Here is a 19,545-nt window from a genome sequence, read left to right on the forward strand (position 1 = left end):
GAGAGAGAGAGAGCGAGAGCGAGAGAGAGGCGTCCCACAGCTATCCTTCAGCGCCTCACTGTCAAATCCCACCGATCGCTCTATAACCCCGGTCGCTGGGTCATGTAGGGAGCGGCGCGGCCGAGTTTTCTAATCAGGCGCTGACGGCGCACGTGTAATCCTGCCGCAGGTGGCTGTAATTGCCCACGCCCGGGGCACCTGCGGCACTCTGGTCAGGGGCGGACGGAGCCGGGACGACGGACGACCACGGACGAATGTTGGAGGTTCGGCCGAGCGGAGAGACGAAACCCGGAGACGACGGCAGGAAAATCGAGGACAAATTGAGACGATGTCGAGGACAAACAATGTCAAGACACGGTTGCATGTTCCAATCAATAGAAAATTTGATGTGAATGCTCGCTGCTCGGTTTCGTAGGTGGAACTGTTAGGTTCATACGAAACCTCCGGGCCGGGCTACATTTAGCAATGTGATGTAGCTTGCAGCAATAAGGACGATTGGAAACGTAGTCACCGACAAACTGAAACGATTCAAAGAGTTGGAATGGAAGTGGAAGAATACCGTTTATCACATCGATGTAACTTACACCAATAAGACTCTCAGTATAAGAGATCATCGACCCAGACGAAACTGGAAATTGGTTGGACCGATTGTGATCAGCTCTAACATACTGTTGCCCCACACCAAACCGTTCTCAACACCTCCCGTTTTGCAGACTCGTATGATAACCCACCGCGGTGCGCCATAGAGGCGGCGCACCGTCCAGCCAGCACGTGCTTCTGCGCATCAGAAAAACGACACCGGTCGGCCCGTCTCGGGTGTCCGGGCCGGCGCAGCGGTCAAGAACCCGCCGCCGACCGCGCACCGCCGCCGCAACAATGGCCATCGCCGGCCGCCGACAGCCACAAAAAGACACGGAAAACACTGTATTGCGACACAAGATAAAAATCCACAAAATACGGCACAGCCGCGACCGGGTCAGACCGGGCCGGTGGGCGGCCGGCTGACCCGCACACAGGAGACGCACACTCGGGGAGACACGACGCCGGAGACACAGCGGCGGCCGGAGACACGCCGCGGCGCCGGAGACCAGATCTGGTGGATACGCACGCATCCCGCACAAGGCCCGTGGTTTGATCCGATGCCTGAATCTATTCTACGCTATGCCAATGACTACCCTGTGCTTTGAAATGCCGTGCACGAGTAGCTAAACTTCAGCTGAGAAGGCGATCGTTCTTCCTGTGCAGAATGCAATCCGACTGATAGCGAGCTACCGGCACAGCAACATCCTTCGGATCAAATGCAAAATTAACCTCCCGACCTGGCGTTTTCCGGCGTTGAAGGCCACACTACTAAACACGTCACCCTGAGCAGACAGTTTGGGCACAAAGCGGAATCGGAACCCGCTCATTAATAAGTAGTTTGGGACGGGAGAACAACACACGACCCGTTTTCACAGCAGCAGCGGCGGGGGCAGCGCGGTGGTAGCGACCTCGCTGCTCCGCTCAGAGCTCTCGAGTTGACGCCACCGCTTCACGGCACTCGATGGCACGTTATGGGACTGTTTGGGAACTTCTACAGGGATGCACGGCATCGCCAGCAGTCGGCACAAGCACAATCCACACACACACACACACACACACACACGCACACACAGAGTAGCAAGAAGCCGCTGGACTTCGCATACGCATACAGTACACACAGACGCACACACACACACACAACTACTCGTTTCAGGCGACAAATCTCATACACGGGTCACGAATCCCCGACAACAGTCGTCTGACTCACAATGCTAGAAGACTTAATGACTTGGAGTCAGAGTCACCGACTTTTGCACAACTCACAGAGTAGCACAGCGTCTCAGAAGCTCACCACACAGCTCACAAATATCTCACATGGTACGTTCACATCTCACAAGCTGAACAACACTGGTCGAAAGCTCAGCAGGCTGCTCAGCGGTCTTCTGAAGTCTTCTGAAGCACCTTCGACAGCTTTGAATAATAGAAGCGAACCGCATACGAGTGACTGGACGAGCTTGATCATACGGAACGCGTCTCGTTGTGTGCGCGTGTCTTATATGAGACTAGGGATATTAGACATTACCATCAGCTTAGTAAAAACGGCTGACTTACTACGCCGGCCGACGTTGCCGCGCTGAGGAGTAGCCCACACTCCTCACAACTCGCGTCTCGCACCAATCCAGTCTGTCTAGCTGAGTCAATCGGACATCTAACTAGCGGTATCGCGTTAGCGAAGGGGGCACTGACCGGCCGACCGGTACGGGGACTAACCGCGTTGTGACCACGACGTGTGCTGAGTGGCCTGGTAGCGCTTCTGGGTCGGCTCCTGGTACTTGGTCGGCAGGGAAGGCGAGACCAGTGACGGTTTGGCCGGGAACAGGCGGCCGCCGATGTTGATTTGGTAGTTGCCCCGTAGCACGTAGTCACTGGTGATGACAGAGGGTGAGCCGGCTGATAGGTCCTGCACGAAGCCCAGGCATACCTGGAAGGGTAGGAGTGGTCCGGTCAGAATAAGATGGCATTACAGATGTGAAAGGGATGGTGGATAAGAACGGCACCCAAACAAAATAGAATGGCAACACTTGAATAAAAACGATAGGAATCTTTCGCCTTTGAAGGTTACCTAAGCAGCACTCACAACAAGGAAAAAACGTTTAAATTGTTTCATAATTCTAACGTATATTGTAATCAGTAATCACATTTCCATCCACGTTGGTACTCGTCGGGCCATCAAATGAAAAACGCCAATGTCTGTGTTAAGCTGTCCGTAGTTGAACTGTCGTAAAGGCCATGACACAATTTCATCCCAAACTTCGCGCAGCTAAATGTCAGATTGGTGGTTGGCATCAAACAGACGTAATCGTCGACAAGTTCTTACGTAATGGGTTCGGAAAAATCAGGTTTTTCAGGGTAAACAAGAATCAGAGAAGAGCGAGTAGATATTCAGCATCCGGTGTCAGAGTTTCGTTCGAGTCAGAACGGGGAAATTTTGCGCAAACAAAACACGAAGATCAGCATAACAGCTTCACCATCCGTTCGCGGAATTGAGCTAGGGAACAGGCTGTTACGCATCCCCCGATGAGCTTTAGCCGCTTTCGGTGAACGTCGACGGATGAATCTAAATCACCGTGTCCATTCTGAGAAATATCAACGCACTTGGATGTTGCGACCGACAGTGATCGGGAATGATGCGCAGAAAAATACCGCATGCGCCGATTCTCAGCAGCATTGCGTGACGCAGCGATCTACTGCGTTTCGAGAAAACGAATTAATACAACAGCAAAGCAACATAAGCTCGCTCAAATACTTCAGTCAAAACAAAGCCTCTTCGATCGATTCAAAGCTCGCACATCAGCAGGTGGAGGACACACGCCAACCCCCTGATAGGACGTGCGACGTGGGCACGCTATTCCACACTCGTCAATATCCTTTCATGCTCGCCACAACAGCAGGGTGAGAACAGAGCCGCGAAAACCGTGGGAGCTGCTGCGGCCGGTTCTTTCACTGCATCCTAACAAAAGTGCCTGAGAAGGCGGCAATTGACAGGTAAACAGGCCGACACAAAGCAGCTTAGCCAGTGTCAGGGCAGCCCCCAATATACGTCCTGTGACGAACGTCAAAAACATGCTGCGCTAAGGCCAACCCTCTCACGAAACCTGAACCGCAAACAGACCTGGCACGTATATCGGACAATTAAGACACCGAAGGGAGTATAATATTATTAACAAACCTTTGATCTGCAATAACCACCATGCTACGCCGAAGACAAGACACACCTGTCTTTATAAACAAGAGAATAATCAAACAAAAACACGCATAAGTACCCCTTTGCGTGTGTCGTGCATCCACACGCACCTCACGCATCTACTGCGTGGCAGAGGCTCGCAGCCCGTGTCATCACTGTTTGGCCTGTCTCAAAGCTTCCTCTACAGCCTCGTTACAGCGACTCTCAGATTATCAAGGCTGAATTCACGCAGAAGAGAATTGGTAGAATAACCAAAGACTAAAGAGTTCTATCGTTAAGCCTCGCTGTGTCGATTCCCAATGCCGCATTTACATGAGCATTAGCAACGGCACATTAGAACCTTTTTAGACTACGCAAGCTATAAAAGGCGATGGAGTATGCAGGCATAGTCGCAGTGTCAAAGCAAGATATCATCAGAATTCAGAACAGAAAGGTACTATGTCGACTCACCAGTTTTCCGAGGCTGTATCCGAAGGCGGAGGTAGTGACCAGGCCGCAGTAGGCGCCGTCGCGCAGGATCGGCTCGTGGCCCCAGGCCCACGGGTCGTCGGACGGGTCGTGCTCCTGCACGGTGAAGTGGACGTAGAGCCGCTTCACGCCCTCGGCCTTCTGACGCAGCAGCGCCTCTCGGCCGATAAAGTCCATGTCTCGCTGTGGGGAGGAGCGGCGTTGGTTAGAGAGTAGGCCCAGGCAGTTACATGTTAGACAATGACCAACTTTAGTGCAGACATGCAGATAAAATATCGATATCGAGACTGACAGAACATCGACATCAAACAGTACCGTAATTTGAAACCAAGCGGCCAAGTTTTCACGGAAACGTTCTAAGAGTAATACCCGAGCGTCCCTGCCCCTCCGATGTCCGAATCCGCCACTCACGTTGAATTTGACCCGGAATCCCCGTCCGCACTCGAGCGGTGTGGTGGTGGTGCCCAGGTCCTGGCCCCAGAACGCGTAGAACTTTTCCACGCGCAGCGAGCGCATGGCGAAATAGCCGGCGAGCGCCACGCCGTAGTCCTGACCCCTCTCCATCAACAGGTCATACACGTACAGCGCGTACTGGAAGAAAGGAGGGGACGAACGGGTCATACACGCACAGCGCTTAACTGCAGGAAGGAGAGGACAGACACAGGTCAAGCACGTACAGCGCTTACTGCAGGAGGGAGGGGACAAACAGGTCATACACGTACAGCGCGTACTGGAAGAAAGGAGGGGACAAACATGAAACAGGTCATACACGTACACTGCATACTGTCGAGAAAGAGAACATAAAAATATAGAGGAGCTATGCATAGTGTTAAACGATGACACATTACTGTTCATCAGCAGGATGTGCACACTGACGAAACATACCGTCAAGTCTGTCTGGCTGTTAACAGAACACAAAAAAGGAAAAAAAACACACTTGCCAGCTCATATGTGAGCGCACGCCAGTGAAATCACTCTACATTTCACACCTGTTTGAATCGCCCTACCGATTTCAATCGGCCTTCACCAGGCCATATGTCCCCGCCCCAGCTGTGACCACAGTATATACAGCTGTACATGACCGCGGTGACCGTCAACCCACCTCGTTCGGCACGTAGAGCACCCATCCGAGCTCGCCAGTGTGTGTCATGTTCATGGCGCGGACTCCCGCGATCATACCCACGTCCATCTCCTGTGTAGGACGAAGGCGGTGAACAAACGTCAGAGGCGGGCGACAGTTAGCAGCGCCCGGCGGATAGTAGTTAGAACTTAGAAGCAGAGGCGGACACAGGCGGGCGGTGGACAGAAACAGCCTAAAACTCATTATCAGTCCACTCGCTTCGCCAAAACGCTAAACGTAAAGTACTGGCTATACAACTCACAGCTGGAAAAAAAGTACGTAAAAAACAAGCGATAGCAGAGAAAGGAGCTAACACGAGACCACTGATTCAAGAGTGAACAGTGAGTACTCTCACACTGCAACAAAACCAGATAAAATAAGGATACAGATAAAGGTAAAAATGCATTACCTACAAAGAAAATCGCAAAACTGTCTTCTGCCTCACGTAACCGCAGGACTCTAACAATAACATCGCTTCCCCAGGATCCACCATCCTATACCAGCAGAAAAATAATCTCACCTTGAATGTGAAGAACGGGAAGCTCTTTGGACTGAGGTCCTGGTCCGTCAGTTCGGACATGAGCTCGCGGGCCAGCGGTCCCATGACGCACAGCGCCGTGTACAGGGAGGTGATGTCGGAGACCACGACACTGCCGTCGGTGGGTGCGTGCCGCTGCAGCCACGAGCGGCACCGACCGTGCTGGATGGTCGGACAGATGAGCATGTAGCTGAGGCGAGGGGGAGGGGGGGGGGGTTACCACGGCGGTAGGGCGACGAGGAACGAAGTGTGTTCTAGGGGACGCCGTTCACTGTTTGCCTGGAGCGAGAGACACGCGAAGTCGCCACTGGTGAAATGTCAACAGACGATTGGTTGTACTGATACGGAACGTCCAGGGGACACGGTGGCGGTGAATGATTGAGTCGGCATTTTACCGGTGACATTGAAAGAATGAGCAAACATTTGTTCACTTGTCCCCAGAAACGTGTCAGCCTCGCACGTTCAGAAAACGACACAACAGACAACTGAAGTATTAACGGAAAACTTACTTCTCATAGAATATCTACACGCCTCCACCTCACAGAAGCCGCAAAACAAGTTATTTCACGGTAACGTTAACAAACTAGATAATCTAGGTTGTCTGAAACGACATTCAATGCATAGCCCAAACATGAGAAAATAATAAAATAAATACGACACGACACCCTACCCAATACTCATTAGAGAATCACATACCCCTCCCGTATCGACTCCCATTCCCAGCCCCGGCACTAATTCATCCCACCGCCAGCCCGCAGCATCCCCTCATTCCTCACTGGTTGTGCGCGATGCGGGCCAGGCTGCAGTCGTTCTCGTAGCCCCCGTGGCGGTTCTGCATGCCCGTGTGCAGGATGTTGCCCACGGGGACGTTGACGTCGTTACTGCATAGGTACTGCAGCATGTGAACCACCTCGTCACCCTTACTCTGAAAACGAACAAATATCGATCAGGTACTGATCTCAGGCAGCTTTTGCAAAGTTGTCAGAGAACTCAGTTTTATGTTTCGATAGAACCTTCGGTTAAAGTTTTGAGAGATTGGGATGACAGAAATTTATTTTGCATACAGCCGTAAGATATGAACAGGTGTAGTTGTATAGTGTGTAGTGTAAGTGCAACATTATATTTTTATCAACATCATATTTTTTAAGCATTATACAACATGGCGTACATACATTTTCCCTCTCCCTACCGCACATTACGTCAACCCAGCTCATTTGCTCTAAATTCATTGCTTAACTGTTCCCAGGTCAGGTCTAAATTCCTTGCCCCCATACCATGGTCAATATTCACTGCATGTTATCTCTCTGTCGATCCACACATATCCCGACCCCGTCGCGCTCACCATCAGGTCGATTTTCGTGAAGGACGAGTAGTCTGAGATAGCCACTCGCTCCCGACACGCATTGTACTCCTCCTCGACTCGGTCGAACCAGCGCGGCTTGCCGAACGAGTCCGTGACGGCGATGGAGAACTCTGGTCGCCGCTGGGGGTTGCCTGAGGAGAGAACCACAGTTCGCTCACTACAGTCTTAGATACAGCCAGGGTTCGAGGATCACGGTGCCATTAGGGTACGCACACTTCGGTCAGTCGGGAAACAAGAAGTCGCTGGAGAAGACTAGTGAAAACAGTGCGAGTCTAGTCGGCAAGGGCGAAGACTCTGTGGGTCCTTTATGGGTTTGTTCTACGCCGGCTCACATCGGCTAAATGTCACGCGGAATACAAGCAAAGTCCGGCAAGAAGCACGGAAGAAGTTACGAGGCTGGTGACATTCAAAGAATACCAACCACGGTCGTGACGCGTTTGAAATCTCCCATCTCCCTAGTATAAGCCCAACACGAGATCACAAGCAACAAGCTAAGACAGTCAATAAGTCGATAGGTCGATAAGACAATGAGTCAATAAGTCGAGTTGTTTTCCCCTAGCTCCCATTATCATATTGAGAGTAGTGCCATTTTTATCTGGAATTTCATGTGCCTACTCTCAATACAATAACCGTCCAGATTATAATTACAATTGTCGGACATGAGCTCCCATCACCCCACTGACCGGATGTCGTCTGTCGATCAGTGCTGCTGACGGTGACTGCCGCCGGATCGAAGTACGACGGCCGCTCGTATCCCATCACGGCGCCGAACTGGGCGCCGCACTCCTTCATTCGCGGGAAGATGGGTGATGTGCGCAGCCGGCGGCCCGACCGGTACTCGGGGAACATCCAGGGTATCCGCATACACTGGCCTGGGGGGGGGGGGGGGGGTCACACTGTTACTGAGTTACAATATCCACGGTATCCGCATACACTGGCCTGAGAGGCGGGGGGGGGGGGGGGTCGCACTGTGTTCCTGAGTTACAATATCTACGGTATCCGCATATACTGGCCTGAGAGGCGGGGGAGGGGGGTCACGCTGTGTGTTACTGAGTTACGATATCCACGGTATTCGCATACACTGGTCTTAAGTAGGTGGACTGGGGAGAGAAACAGGGTGTCACATAAAGGGTGATAATTTTAGGGCCTGCACGGTGTGCAGATACCGGGAGTTTATTGGTGTTTCCTGTGGTGTCAACTGACAGCCTACAAATCAGCAAAGCTTGTACCAGGATTATGCAATGACGTCTCCTTAGACTAGTCCGTTAACAATTCTGTATAAGAGAAATGTCGCGAGTTCTGCGCCAAGCAATGTTCTGGATAGACGAGAACTTGTACTAATCAGACATTAGTCGTGGGGTTCTTGAAGTGACAATTCGTACACAGGAGAACCCAAAGAGCACCAAATGTAAGTACCTATACAGAAAGCAGAAATGACAGCCCACAATCCTTAACCTATCAAGTTTTGGTAGTTCACCCACAGCTCACTAAAGTTGTATATGGGACGATTAGAATGCACGCCCACATATCTAAAGTCGATTGTAGACATGCAATGACATAAACGACATCTATAATTTCAAGTTTCCAAAGTTACAAGCCTTTCAAACATTGGTAAAGTTGTTGTTAACTAACACTGTTTGAGAAACTTGAACAACCGTTCAACAGCACACCCTTAAGCATCAAATCACACAAAATGAAACGATGGGCCATTATCTACATTCTACACACCTACCTATCGACCTATCGACTCTCCGAACTGTAATCAATATTGTCTCATTGGTACAGTAGCAACAGTACTCTATTCTGTAGCTATCTTCTCTTCTTTTCCCAGTCTTCCTCCCACTTCACCCGTCCTCACCTCCCCCCACGTCACCGTCCTCTCCTCCTCTCCTCACCGGGCACCTCGTGGATGCGTGTCCGCAGGAAGGTGCGGTTGTTGTGCAGCGCCAGGAAGCGGCGCACGTCCATCTCATACACGTCCAGGTGCGGTTCTCCCTCGACGATCCAGTAGGCCATGATGCGGCCCACGCCGCCGGCAGCTGCCGTGCCGCTGGCGCCCAGACCCGCCGCCACGAAATAGTTCTCCAGCTGGTCGACAGGGGCAGGGCAGACGGCGTGAGTAGGGACGGAGTGGGTGAGTGCATTGGCTAAAATGAGCTACATTCATGAAGATAAGGGGTACTCTGTGATTCATTAAAAATGTACCTTCTTTTGTCCATAACAGGTCAAAGCAGCGTTGATTCTCACAATATTAGGACCAACTTTTTGCCACACACACATGCTCCTGCCAACTTTAACCCGGCAGCATCAAACACTTCTGGCATCTAAGCAACACCGTGACCATACGTCACAGCATGAAACCCTCTTTCATGCCTGAAACCCCCAACCATCAGCCCTATAATCGCCAGCATATTTTAGCCCGTGCCTGCAATCCTGCACCCCCAGACGCCACCGCCACGTCCCACCATCCCCACACCCGCCGTACACCCACCTCGGGCACCTCGCCCATGATCCACTGCCCGTCCGGCGAGTACGTCTCGGGCGACGATATCAGCCGGTCGAGCGTGGCGTCCCCCACGCCCGGCACGCGGTGCACGATCTCGTGCAGCAGACCGTAGAAGTGGTCCCAGTCCGGCTGCAGTGACTCCGAGTCGAACCGAGCTGCCCGAGGGACGTCAGTCAGGTGAGGGTTACGGGTTGAAGGAAAGTCGCCAGCGATACCCCGGACTAAACTGGCGCCCTACCCGAAGTGTCCCAAATACCGCTACCGTTATGATAGATGAAAAGGCATTAAATATGTTTATCTGATACAGGTATCCAACGAGGGCTATCAGGAAAGGACCGTTTAAAATGAAAAACAGTACTGTTCGAAGTTTAGCTAAGCTAAGAGTCAACCCCTCAAAGAAGGCAAAGTTGCTTAAGCCGAATTTTATTCGGCGAGGCAAAGCTCCCACATTCATATCAATCAGTTTTAGCACTTTCAGTAATATGACACTGTGAGCTAACATGCATAATCTGTGTCACTACGGAGGCTCGCCCTCTAACATCTCTACCAGTTATCTCATACAACCCACGCCCATAGTTACTCCCTACCACGTCCACCCCATCTCCCGCCACGCACCAGGCATGAACTCCATCTCCTCGAAGGCGGGCTGGGCGTTCTCCTCGAAGCCGCCGGCGACGATGCATCCGTCCTTGGCTCGCACGTAGATCCGCCCGTCGGGGTCGACCACCGAGGGCATCTCGCTAAAGTCGGGCAGCTCCATTGAGTCCACAGGCTTGGTGGCCAGGAAATAATGTTCGCATGGGTGCACCGGCACCTGGCGGGGAGACGACGAACTTGTAGCACAAACAGCAGGATGCTAGAGCAGTTTTTTTATTTTAGAAAGGTGTGAAATTTGGAGGAATATCACTTTCAAGAGAAGATTATATATGTGGAAACTGGAGAATGCTGTGCCAAAGACTTTATTGCTTCAATGCTTCACTGACATTGGTCCGTTGACTTCATTGAATGTTTTCACGACCACACAGATAAGTCAGAAGTCTAATTATGACGTATGAAACCAGTATCTGGACTGATCCCAATCTCACCTTGACATTGGGCTCGCTGAGCTTGCCGAGGTCGTGGCTCCAGTACCCTGCCACGTTGACGAACCGTTTGCAGCGGATGGTGCCCACGTCTGTCTCGACGCCCGTCACCCGACGGCCGTCGCTCAGCACGCGCAGCACTCGGACACGCTCCATGATGGTGGCGCCTGTGCAGAGACAGGAAAGATAATTAGCTGGTATAAAAGATAGTAAGCAGAGAGAAACAAATGGACACTGCAAAAACAGTTTTTTTCGACGTTCTGCGGTTCTTACCTTGCACAGTTATGAGCAAATTGCTAAATTAATTGACGATCAACGAATTCTAGAAAACAGTTCCCCATAGTTCGAATGGATGCAACTCGAACGGATGTCACCATCAAAATGTATACTACAAAATATCAGACCAGTTATCCAAACCGCCGCACCTCTCTGTTGCGCGATGTCGGCCAGTGTCCGGGTGAGTTTGAGCGGGCTGGCCGTGATGTCCGAGGGGATCCACAGTCCGCCCTTGAGGTCCTCGGTTCGCAGCAGCGGACAATGCAGACGCACCTGGTCCGGCGTCAGCATCTGGAAATCCGTGTCCAGAGACCTGGGGCGGAGTGGGGGACGTCACTGTGGGCTGAGCTAAGACTGGCACGGCAGTTACCGTGACAGACTAATACAAAACTGACACTAAAGCGATCAATATATTAGCAGAGGTGTGACCGACGGAAGATAGTCATAAACGCGACAACTTTCTAAGTGCAGGCCGGCGTCATTCTTCGTTAATCAGCCGCTTCTGCCGCTACTAGCTACTAGGACTTCTCTATAGTTATATCCAGCCCACACCACGGATCCTTCCCTCGCCTTTCCCGTCAACGTACTGTCGAGTACCGAATCTGGGAGCGTGGTGAGCATGGACAGAGAGCACGGTGAGTACGGACTCTATTAGCGCGGTGAGTACGGACTCTATTAGCGCGGTGAGTACTGACTCTGAGAGGGCGGTGAGTTATACTGACTCTGGGATCGTTCAGACTGTGCCAGAGCGCGGTGAGTACCGAATCTGAGACCGCGGCGAGTTATACTGACTCGGATAGTGCGGTGAGCCGGCGGTACTGTTGCATCCTCTCATCGTTCCTGGCCAGGTGCAGACTGCCGTACTCCTCCATGCCCACATCATATCCGGCTTCCGTCAGTCGCCGGAACAGCACCTGACTCTTCCGCACCAGCTTAGACTGGGCGCGCGTCAGCTGGTTCATGGAGACGATGCCGGCCGCCAGACTCGTCACGCCGCTGCCCAGTCTGTGGCGAGGCAGAGCAGACAGACGGTCAGGTCAGGTAGCTGGTAAGATCACAGGACGGCCTGGCAGAAAGGCATTCAAACTAGGCAGATCAAACATTCAAAAAGTGAATTTAAAGAAAATAAGTAGTAGAAAAAGAAAATAAGAATTAAAGAAAATAAGAAAATAAGAAAATTAAAGAAAATAAGAAGGTACAAGCGAACACACGCTGAAAATGACTGCTACTCCGATAGCACGGGCAGTAATTTTGCCTCCTTTGCAACATTTTCTGTCTGGTTTGTACTCACTGTCCGAGGTCTATGAGTTGAGGACGGTATGTAATCACTGGCCGAGATCAACTAGGGTGGTGTGTACTCAGTACTCACTGCCCAACGTCCATGAGGTCGGTGTGTACTCACTGTCCGAGGTCCATGAGGACGGTGTGCGGCGCCAGGCCCCGCTCAGCCAGGTGGTACAGGATGGAGGTGCCCAGCAGCCCGCCGCCGCAGATCACTGTGTCGGCCTCCTCCGGCAGCGGTGGGCGCGGCGCGCCGCCCTGCTGGTAACCGCGCGCCGCCAGCCACACGGGGCCGCGGGCCGCCCGCGACAGCTGGCCCAGCAGCGGCAGCGGCACCGGCAGCGGCGCCATCGTCACCGCGAGAAGTCGGACACCGCTGGCGACAGAACCATACAACAGAGGATGGGCGGGTCAGAACGCACCGAGCTAACTCCACACAGCGCTTATGACAGAATCACGCAGCACAGGATGGGCGGGTCAGGAACTGGTGGCTTCCTGTTTGAGCAACAATGAATACCAACCACGAAGCATGTGCTCTAAGGAGCTGCCTATAAAGATGATTTTTGCTGGAGCCCACATTAAGCAGGGTGCGCTTTGCCTCCCTTCCATCCAATTGGGCAATTTTAGTCAAGGTCTATATTAATGTAAAGCATGGCAATCTTGACTATATATTTGTGACATGGAGGTACTCTCAGCTAGTGTGGCGCAGTGCAGAATGCAGATTCATTGTGGTATGGTGCCAACTGTGCGTGGAGGGGGTGTGGGTGCTAACAAGTTAGGTACCATGCAGAATTACTGTGCAGGAGCTGACTGTTGTCCAAGAAAATGATATAGGTACAGGAATCACAGTGCAGTCAACAAGGGAATAATTGCTCTTTTATTGTAGTTTTAACATCAAAAATGCAAATATCTACCACTTGTGGTAAAAATTTCCAATGTTCAAATCAAATTGATGTGGGCTGGTGAGAACCAGTCCACCTTAGCAGGTGCAACTTGTCAACTCTGTAGTTGTCAACTCTGTCCCCTAAGGCAACAGGAGAATTTAGGGTAGGTACCAAAATCAGCATGTCCATCAAAGCCAGACATGGTATGTCACATTCAACTGACTTCAACTGACTGCAGCTGCTTCCACCAACCACACCATACCCATTGGGAGTTTCTTATATCAAGCATCAGAGCAGCTAGAACGAAGGCCCTAAAATATAGCTAGAACCAAGGCTCTCACTAAATGGACACCAACTGCAGATGCTTTTTTAGCTGAGCTTATCAAATATCAGGCTCATGGTTGCTACAGTAGGGAGAAAGGGTGAAATAACATCCAATATCTGTTATCAACTGCCAAAAAACCTGGGGTGACAGTAACCACATCCAAATGACTTTTTGAGGACTGAAATTGAATTTTCCATGTCAGATTTAATGGAAAAGGACCTCACTCCAAAATTAAAAAAAAGACCTCAAAACCAAAATTATCAGTTTTCCCTGTATCAGTATTTGCTTACGGGAGCACTATACTCAGAAGCATGGCATCATGCACCATAGACGACCTTGCGTGCACCAGTGATGTATTATCGGATAAGAGATGAAAGTGCACTGAATGCTGCTCAAACAGTGAAGCAACAGGAGCAGCGTGAGCGTGTCACCCTGACCCCTATATTGATATTAATTTTAATTCAATTGTACCATAAGAAAAATAGGAGGCACACTAGGGTGACCCGCGTGCTCCGCAACGCGAAAAGGGATATTTTCGATCGGCGGGTGTTCGGTTGTTCTTGTGTCGGTTGGGTTATCTATCCATTTCGGTCGATTGCTTTTTGACGGCTAAACGTTTTGGTTTGTGGAAAAAATATCCACCGCATCGAGGTGCCCGTGTCTGATAAGCATGCTTTCCACTTCAGAATCTGTCAAATGTGCTTTATAATTTAGGCACGTAGTTTTATGACAAATTAAAGGCGTAGATAATTTTTACTAAAAATCGTTTTGCAGAGGTTTGAAACATTTATATTTTTAAGAATACTGTTGCTTGTCATGCAAACGTGATGATTGGATCTTGGAGAGAATTGAATGCTCTTTCCAATGATAGCATTTTGAATTGTCAAACGTATCAGGTTAAGCAGCGAAATCCGTGTAATTATTTAGTGGCACATTTTGGACAAATACCATTTAATTCAGCGATTTTTTCCACATTGTTTTTGATCAATTAGCTTTTCACAATTTTTCCATGAGAGACGGTACATTTTTATTGCTAATAGGCGCTGTTTCAACTCATTCCGTCTGACGATTACCTGAAATTAATATAAATCCCAAAATCCGTCCAAAACGTCCATTTTTCAAAAGAAAGTGTCCTCCCCGGTGCACGTGGCGCGTGCCAACCCCTGTACCGCACACCATTCGATAGCCCGTTCGATTCTCTACACGATGCTGTTTTCCCCGTACCGGTCGGGCCCATGGTTACCGAGATATTGCACCGGGACCGGACCCGTGTCGGGCAAATTTGGCTGTTTTCGCCCGTTTTTGCCAGCCGATTAATACATGTAAAGTCTATGACGCGAATTTGCACTTTTTGGGCACGCGCCACGCGCTCGCTATCGATCCGATCGAGCCGAGACCACTCAAAGGCACGTTGTCCATCCTTGTTCTATAACTTGCGCAAATTTCAGCGCGGTAGGTGCAACGGTGTGATCTGTAACCCGCGCTACGTAGCACCATGTCGCGACCTTCGTAATAGACAGAAACTACGCCCTCCTCAAATAGTAAGTTAGATGACAATCCCGACTCTCTTAACTCGTTCAATAACTGTCTCAACACCCACTGGAGACACCTCCACTTCACCCTGCCCCTACCATACGAGGTAACACTGTCACTCACAAACTCGACTGGATCGGACAATACAGGCCTTGGGCCTCTCAAAATTTTCTGTGCATCTTAAATGAAGGATTATCTGTGTTTGATTAAAATTCTTTCAAGCTGTGGTTACAAATTTGCTTGGCCTGAAAATGCAGTTTTGTAACACTTAGATACCTAACTAGAAAAGCAATATAAAATTGTCATACCTTGACCTGATCAAATCCAACAAAGCAAAATTACAATCACTGCAAGCCGCAAATGCGGGTTCTAATTACTGTTATTTTTTCACAAGCTTCTTCTTTAATTCTTCTTATCCAGAAATTTGAAAAATGCCATATTTCCCAAACACTTCAATATTTTACACTTTAACCCTTGCTTTAACCCCTATTTACGGGTCCCGTCGGCATATATGACGCTCATGCTACAAAAGTGGTGTGAATGAAAACAACGTGTTCAAAATGCTGTTAATGGATCACCAGCTCAGTTGCAAATGAGTACGGTTTATCTTTATTCTCAGCTAATGTAATAGAAAACAAGGATCTTGAAAGGTAACAAACCCCCCAAAGTTGGAACTTTTTAGTTAAATTATTTGATTTTGCTCTAAAAGTCAAATGAAAAATAATTAGTGAATTTAGGCATCAGTTGCATCAGTTGAATTTAGTGCTAGCCTTTTCAATCATTTCCCATGGAAAGCTGTCTTTCTAATAAAAATGCATTAAATTTCAGAGTAATTGCATATTATAGCATTACAGCTGTAGTAAGACGGAAATATAGAAAAAGAAAAGACAGTTTTTAAGTCGTATGTTGCATGGGGCCTAATTAGGGTAATAATATAAGAATTTAGTGGTTGCTACCATCGTTTGCTTCTCATTTCGAGGTCCCATCGTCCCATCCCTCTGACGCCATCAGCAACACCAGCAACACAACAAGCAGCAGTTGACTGGAGGAATTCGTTGAGTGTCGTGGCGGCGCGTAGTCGTGTGTTTCGTGGGGCGTGCACGGGAATGCTAGTGGACAATTCTTTTGCATAAATTGCATTATCTTACGTTTTGGGAGTGAACAACAAGCTGTATGTGGCACTGTGCTAATTCGTCGCGAAGGAATCCATAAAACGGTGGTTTAGGTGCCGGAAAAAGTTGCGTTGCCTGGGCGACTCTGTGAAAGGCGGGTCAGCGATGATTACCGTTATGTGATATTTAATATTTGCTAGTTATTTAAAACCAACATGCTGAAGTTCTTCAGTAAGCGTCATAAAGGGCGCGCTGGGCAGCGTATTGATGGTAACGGAGTGAACGATCAGCATGGAGGGAAACACAACAAGCATATCTTGCAATGCAAGGTTCAGCTTTTAGATGGCACAGATATATCTGTAGAACTTCCAGTAAGTACCTATTTCAGTTTTGCTATAGCTTTTGGTTTTTACTTGCTTAATTTTTGAAGTGGGCATTATTTCCCAAAGCCATACTGGAAGGCCTAGCGATACTGGATTGGAACAACATACTGATGCATGAAATGCTGACATTGTATATGAGGAGAAATGCTGCTGCCTCAATCTTGTTTATGTGTATCAGTTTGGTTGTAATCAGTAGAATGTTAACACCTAAATTGTGACTATGCAATGCCAGCTATTTTGATAATGCTATGTTAACATTCGTATACTTTTATTTCAGAAAAAGGAGCTGGGCCAGGCCCTCTGTGACCAAGTGTTCTACTCTCTGGACCTTATAGAGAAGGACTACTTTGGCCTCCAGTACACAGACCACAACCATGTACAGGTGAGTGTCTGATTCAATAAAATAAGGTACTTCACAGTTCTGAAGCATCAATTATCAATAAAGAATGCATGTCAGTGTATAATATTCCTGGGTATAGGTAGGCACTTTCTCAGCTGAGTACCCAGCCATAGATATTATAACCAGTCATCTTTTGTCATTTTGGTCCAAGATTTACAATTCTTATTTCAAAATGGCATGCAGATTGCAGAAAACCTGTATAATATAGGTACACCTACCTACTACACACTACACAGCTAGCAGGACTTTACCAGGCCACCCAATTTATGCATGGGTCACCCACTACTCAGTATGCACTGACTCAAAAGTGCATTTTGGTATAGGTAATTTCTTGAGCAGTCATTGAGCAGAATATATAGTTGAGATGATCTGTTCATTCTTCATTTCACTGTGACTGGCTATGGTGTCAGGTGCCAGCAATATGATGGCATGATAAAGTTTATTTCTGTTCAAAGGAATGAAACATTCCTTTAGAATGAGTCATATCATGAGATCTGATTTGGCATGTGTGATGTGACTTCAAAACCTACCTATATGATGTGTGTATTGTGAGGTTATCATGCTTTTATGCATTTATAAGTGTGGGACAGTATGGTATAGGTGCAAGACCAATCCCTGTAGCTTTTGTCCCTAAAGGCAGCATTGTGCTTCTGCTGTAATGGAGACCCAGCCAAACCATGAACCTGGAAAGTAGAGTGAACTAGCCAGGTGTTGTAGAACATCTTTGCTGTATTGCTATGTTCAACTCAGTGTTCAGTTATCTGTGGGTCATCTATGGATATGCTTTTAGGGCCTTGGGTATAATAAAGGGCATGCTACTTCCCTTGAGGGTAGTCTGTGTGAGAAGGCTAGTCAGACACACACCATTGCCAGTGATAGTGAACACGAGTTTCCTGGACATCCAGCATCTGCCATCTGGTGTGTATGTTTGGGCCACATTTCGCCAACATATAGTGTCCATCCATCCGTGCTCGATTTTCCACGCACATTTGCGTCCCATTTGTCACGGGGTGAGAAATGGATCGGTCGCCTGGCAGCGGATTGGGTTCCCATGCGGCCGGCGACTGGCGGACTGTTGTCGGCCGTTTCCGTCTCCGCCGCGTTACGTCATTAGATCGAGCATCGGCCGTGGCGAAACGCCGCCGATAAGCATCGCATAATCGTCAGCGGTCTGACGGCGCGGATCTTCATTTGACGCTCTACGTGATGATGGCGTCATAGGGAGACAATCGACTGAGCCGTGCGAGGTGCATACAAAGTCAGCTTCAGAGGTATTGCACGATGTCGTGAACACACACCTCTGCGATCGATCGGTCATTATTATCATCATCAATCGTTACCATCATTAATAGTATTGCTGATGCTGCCTTTTGTCTTCTCAATTCCAATGAATGTGTTGATCAGGACTTTGTTCTGCAGTTCGTTTGTCTGTCCTTGTTTCGTTATTGAAGAACTCGCTAACTTATCTCGCTCTAGCCGGCCATTGAACGTCGTCGGGACACGAGCACATCGCAGTTCAGCTGTCAGCGTCCCCTTCTCTGTCGTTCCTCCGTCTTTGTCGTGACCCTAAAAAATCACAGCTCGTTACTGACTCTCCAGCCCTCCTACCATGTGGGTCCTTGCTCCTCACAACTTCAACCAGCCATGCCCCCTCTTCATTCGTCCCTCTACACATGTCGCCGAAGCCAGTCCTCATTTCTCAGTTCTCCCATGTCGCCTCTCGGGCTCCCGTTCCCCGCTCTTCAGCCCTTGCTGTGTTCTTGGTTTTCCTTACTCATCAGTGTCCTCTCCCAACCGTGTCTCCTCGCTCCTCATTCCTCATCCTGTCGTGTCGTGCTCCTCAGTCACAGCCCAACCCTGTTCCTTAGTGCTCGGCTCCTTGCCGTGTTGTCCCCTCCCTCCTCAACCCTCCAGTCGCATCGTGCCGGCCGCGGTGACGCTGCTGGGAGTGTACCGGCATGTAGTCCCACGGTGCTACGCAGCGGCGCCGACGACAGCCGTCTGACTCCGATCAGTGATCAGCCATGGAGCGCGACAGGTCAGCCGTTGACCGATGGAATCGAAGGGAAGCTCGCTGAGTACCCTGACTTCCCCACGTGGCACTTCTTATGTCATTTTGTTGATCAAGGGTACTTCACTAGGTTTTTCACCCCTTTTTATGGTGAAAATCGGTATGTGGTGGATAATTGAGACATTTTGTTCGGTTCGATGAGTTCATACTGAGTTTTGATGACCAGCGTCTGGAGAATTCCTCCTCAAATGTGAACATGTCCTATAGTTAACTGCCTCTCTGCGGCGTGCTGGGAGCCGTGGGCTCGGCCGCAGCCGGCCGGCTGGCCTGTGGAGGCTGGTTGGGCCGGTCCGCGGGCAGACCGGCCGACCGGCCCAAAACGGCGTGATTTGCAGAAGCCAGGACCACCGGCGCGTTGCGCAACGCCCGCACGGCAATGGGGCTGGCTGGCATTCATGCTTTGTGCCGACTGAGGCGGGGAGTTCATCCCACATAAA

General features: G+C 49.7%; 2 protein-coding genes across 4 annotated transcripts in view; one reads left to right on the top strand and one right to left on the bottom strand.

Annotated features, from left to right (window-relative positions):
- Positions 1-908: 908 nt before the first annotated feature.
- On the bottom strand, positions 909-15,669 carry LOC122378512 (pyruvate dehydrogenase phosphatase regulatory subunit, mitochondrial-like). Of its 2 annotated transcripts, none has more exons than XM_043359634.1 (16): positions 15,451-15,669; positions 12,522-12,776; positions 11,912-12,124; positions 11,269-11,432; positions 10,847-11,010; positions 10,377-10,575; positions 9,747-9,916; positions 9,151-9,343; positions 7,939-8,127; positions 7,235-7,386; positions 6,669-6,817; positions 5,875-6,082; positions 5,337-5,426; positions 4,646-4,825; positions 4,217-4,417; positions 909-2,503 (listed from the first exon to the last, which is right to left on the bottom strand). In XM_043359634.1, exons 2-16 carry the CDS (start codon positions 12,749-12,751, stop codon positions 2,288-2,290), a joined length of 2,718 nt encoding a protein of 905 aa, XP_043215569.1. In that variant the 5' UTR covers positions 12,752-12,776; positions 15,451-15,669; the 3' UTR covers positions 909-2,287. The 2 variants fall into 2 exon arrangements, with proteins under 2 accessions (XP_043215569.1, XP_043215570.1); XM_043359635.1 differs by lacking the exon at positions 15,451-15,669 and adding an exon at positions 15,266-15,432.
- Positions 15,670-16,152: 483 nt separating this feature from the next.
- LOC122378511 (band 4.1-like protein 5) overlaps positions 16,153-19,545 on the top strand; it is a 45,240-nt gene continuing 41,847 nt past the window's right edge. The window contains exons 1-2 of one of the 2 annotated variants that reach the window (XM_043359632.1): positions 16,153-16,625; positions 16,915-17,019. In XM_043359632.1, the coding sequence (XP_043215567.1) occupies positions 16,470-16,625; positions 16,915-17,019 (261 nt within the window). In that variant the 5' untranslated portion in view covers positions 16,153-16,469. The remainder of the gene's footprint in view (positions 16,626-16,914; positions 17,020-19,545) is intronic. The other variant, XM_043359633.1, reaches the window with a different exon arrangement.

Source organism: Amphibalanus amphitrite, unplaced genomic scaffold (genome assembly GCF_019059575.1).
Source record: "Amphibalanus amphitrite isolate SeventyFive unplaced genomic scaffold, NRLGWU_Aamphi_draft 000061F_arrow, whole genome shotgun sequence".
NCBI lineage: Eukaryota > Metazoa > Arthropoda > Thecostraca > Balanomorpha > Balanidae > Amphibalanus > Amphibalanus amphitrite.